Here is a 2804-nt window from a genome sequence, read left to right as displayed (position 1 = left end):
GAGTGCCGTGGCGTCAGCCTAGCTCACAGCAACCTCAAACTCCTGGGCTCAGCGATCCTCCTGCCTCAGCCTCCCGAGTAGCTGGGACTACAGGCATGCACCACTGTGCCCAGCTAATTTTTCTATTTTTAGTAGAGACGGGGTCTCGCTCTTGCTCAGGCTGCTCTCGAACTCCTGAGCTCAAGTGATCCTCCCGCCTCGGCCTCCCAGAGTGCTGGGATCACAGGCGTGAGCCACCACACCTGGCCAAAAAAATTTAGAAGCGCTGTCTCTTTGGTTATTTCAAAACAGCTCTCATACTCAGGAAAGACCTTGTGGACTTACGTGGCGCCTTGCAGAAGCTCACGGTATTTTAAAGAGACGACGGTCGAGGTTTAAGGAAAAGCGAAAGGCACTCAGCGCGGCTCACCAACAGGAGCATGCGCTTTCCTCTCTGCGTCCCAGGCGGGATCTGCTGGGTCCCTCAGGGATTTTCCAACCCAGGAGGCTTCGTCTCAAGCGCTGGCTACCAGGACCGAGGGGTGGGGCAGATGTGACTCCCGCTAGCCAAGGCTGGGACGAGCCACTGGCGCTGGCGTCCCTCGACAGTGAGAGCTCACGAGCTTCCCTAGAAACTCACCAAAATTCTTTACTTTTGGACCAGAACGTGGTGCAAGGAAGGGTGCCGTCTTGAGCTCCACATCAGGGATGCTAATCCCCGAAATACTAAAACAGCACAGTAAAGAAGGATCCGGGGAAGAACTGACATTTAGAGAACTGCTGCTCTGCAGCGAGCAGGTGGGGGCGGTGCTGGGAACGTGAGCAAAGGTCATTGTCACCGCGGCGGGCAGGGCGGGGACGCCCAGTCCTGTCTTACAAACCAGGAACATGTGGCGTAGCACGCGGAGGTCACGGCTGATGCGGTGAAGGGCAGATGTGAACCAATGCTCTCAGTCGGGCCTGCTCTCTCTACAGCCCAGAAACACGTGCACGGTGACCCGCGCAGCGAGCCCAGTTCACCCGAGCACAATCCGCTGAGCGTCTGCGCGCCGGCTCGGCCGACCGCGGCCAGGGCGGCGGAGGCTCCGGCACATTCCGTTCCCGAGGCGACACTCGACTAGGACGTGCTGTGACCTCAAGGGCCTCTTGGTAGGCAGAGCTCATGGTGGAAAAAACAGCTTTTAAATTTCCTCTCAACATGCAACAGCTGCAACTGCTAGACTGAAAAAAAACCAACCTTAAAAGCCTAAAACTAAATTGTGTGTGGGATGCTCTTACGTTTCCATCCCCAGGTAAACGGTTCTGTAAACAATGGCGTGGTAATCGGACTGCTCTTCCAACATCACGGCTGAAGAGAAGAAAGAATGTGTAGCGTTGGAAAGGCTGAGCCACAGAGAAGGGAGACCGAGGAAGAAGGAATAGCCGGGGGGCGGGAGAAGGAGCAGGAAAGAGGTTCAGGAGAGCCCGTCAGGACAGAAAGGATCGTTTTTAAGGAGCCATTGCGCATTTTGAGTTTTCACCCACGATACTGTACTCACTTTATATGTCGGGATATACGATTATATGTTTGCCACCTGGAAGGCACATTTATGTCACAATGTACCACCGGTTTGATCTGAAAGAAGAAAAAATAAGCCTCAGAATTTAGTTCAAATTAGCAAACACTCATTAAATACCAATTGCCTGCCCAGCACCAGCCCCAAAGCACAAATAAATGGGGTGTCCCCTTGCTAGCCCGGGGGTCAACAGAGCATCTCCAGAGGACTCGGGGAAAGGCGGACTGTGTGCCGGAGCGGGGAAGATTCCAGCAAGTGCAAGGCGACGTGAACCGAGGCGCAGGGCTCTGCAGCGTGCTGGGGGCCGGGGCGACAGGGAAGGTACCACGGAGGCTGTGCGTCCTGCCAGGGCTGCACCCGGGGACTCGTCCCCAGGTGCTTGCTGGCCAAACTCAGGGTCCCAAGAATGGACAAGCAGCTTCTGATTTTAGACCATGGGACTCGAGCCAGGATGTCCTGGCCAGCAGGCGGGAGCCCCTCCACGCTGTTGTCTGACCTTTTGCTGTGAGTGTGGTGTGAGGGGCTGAGCCAACTGCTGGCCTTGTTACAGCCGCCACCCCACGCCCTGTGGGGACAAGACATAAAGTAGGAAAAGAATTTCTGAGACCTGCCCCAGGTGGGCGAAGTCCCTCATCCTCACGGCCCCATGGTTTAAGAGTGAGCAGAAAAGCAAACACAGGGATTTTTACTGGGAGCTGATGTCAACCGCCCCAGCGCGGATGCTCAGTCCTGGCCCCACGCGCAGTGCCAGGCTCACCGAGGGAGCCCCCACCCCAGCACTTCAGTCCCGACCTTGCCCTGAAAAGCTGCTTCCTTGTCCCTGCCCGGTCCCTATGTCCCTGGCCCACCGGGCTGTCCCCTGTTTCAGCCCATCAGGACCGTCTGCCCTGGCTCAGCCTGCGCTGCAGCCCACACCTCGTCCTGCCCTCCCGGCCGCTCACCTGGACGGCGCCACGTTCTCTCAAGGGCCCCTACCCGGGTCCCGCTTCTCCCTCACCTCCCCGATGCCGCTGTCTTCTCGGCAGCGACGGGGCCTCCCCAGCCTCTGCAGGGCCCACATGCTGTCTCCGCGCCCCCCATGCCCCCACACCCCAAGTGCCCCACATGCCCCATGCGCCCGTTTTGCCTGGCCGCCTCCCTCTGCCTCTTCACCCCGCCCATGTTCCAAGGGCCACAGGGAGCCCAGTCCAGGCCACACACGCACTGACCGCCCCTCCGGCGCACCCCGCACCGGCACCAAGGAGAGCGTGGCAGGTGTTCCTGGCACCC

At 58.6% G+C, this 2804-nt stretch overlaps 1 protein-coding gene across 1 annotated transcript in view; it reads right to left on the bottom strand.

Annotated features, from left to right (window-relative positions):
* Positions 1–2595, bottom strand: part of DCDC2C (doublecortin domain containing 2C) — a gene marked incomplete at its 3' end in the record, with an annotated part of 42538 nt that extends 39943 nt beyond the window's left edge. The window contains exons 1-2 of the mRNA XM_012656948.1: positions 2533–2595; positions 1518–1594 (exon numbers count right to left, since the gene is read on the bottom strand). Coding sequence (XP_012512402.1) covers positions 1518–1594; positions 2533–2595 — 140 coding nt within the window. The remainder of the gene's footprint in view (positions 1–1517; positions 1595–2532) is intronic.
* Positions 2596–2804: the final 209 nt, after the last annotated feature.

The sequence above is a fragment of the Propithecus coquereli genome, unplaced genomic scaffold (assembly GCF_000956105.1).
Source record: "Propithecus coquereli isolate 6110/MARCELLA unplaced genomic scaffold, Pcoq_1.0 Scaffold529, whole genome shotgun sequence".
NCBI classification, from domain to species: domain Eukaryota; kingdom Metazoa; phylum Chordata; class Mammalia; order Primates; family Indriidae; genus Propithecus; species Propithecus coquereli.
The sequence above is the reverse complement of the archived record's forward strand: the minus strand, read 5'-3'. Positions and strand labels throughout refer to the sequence as shown.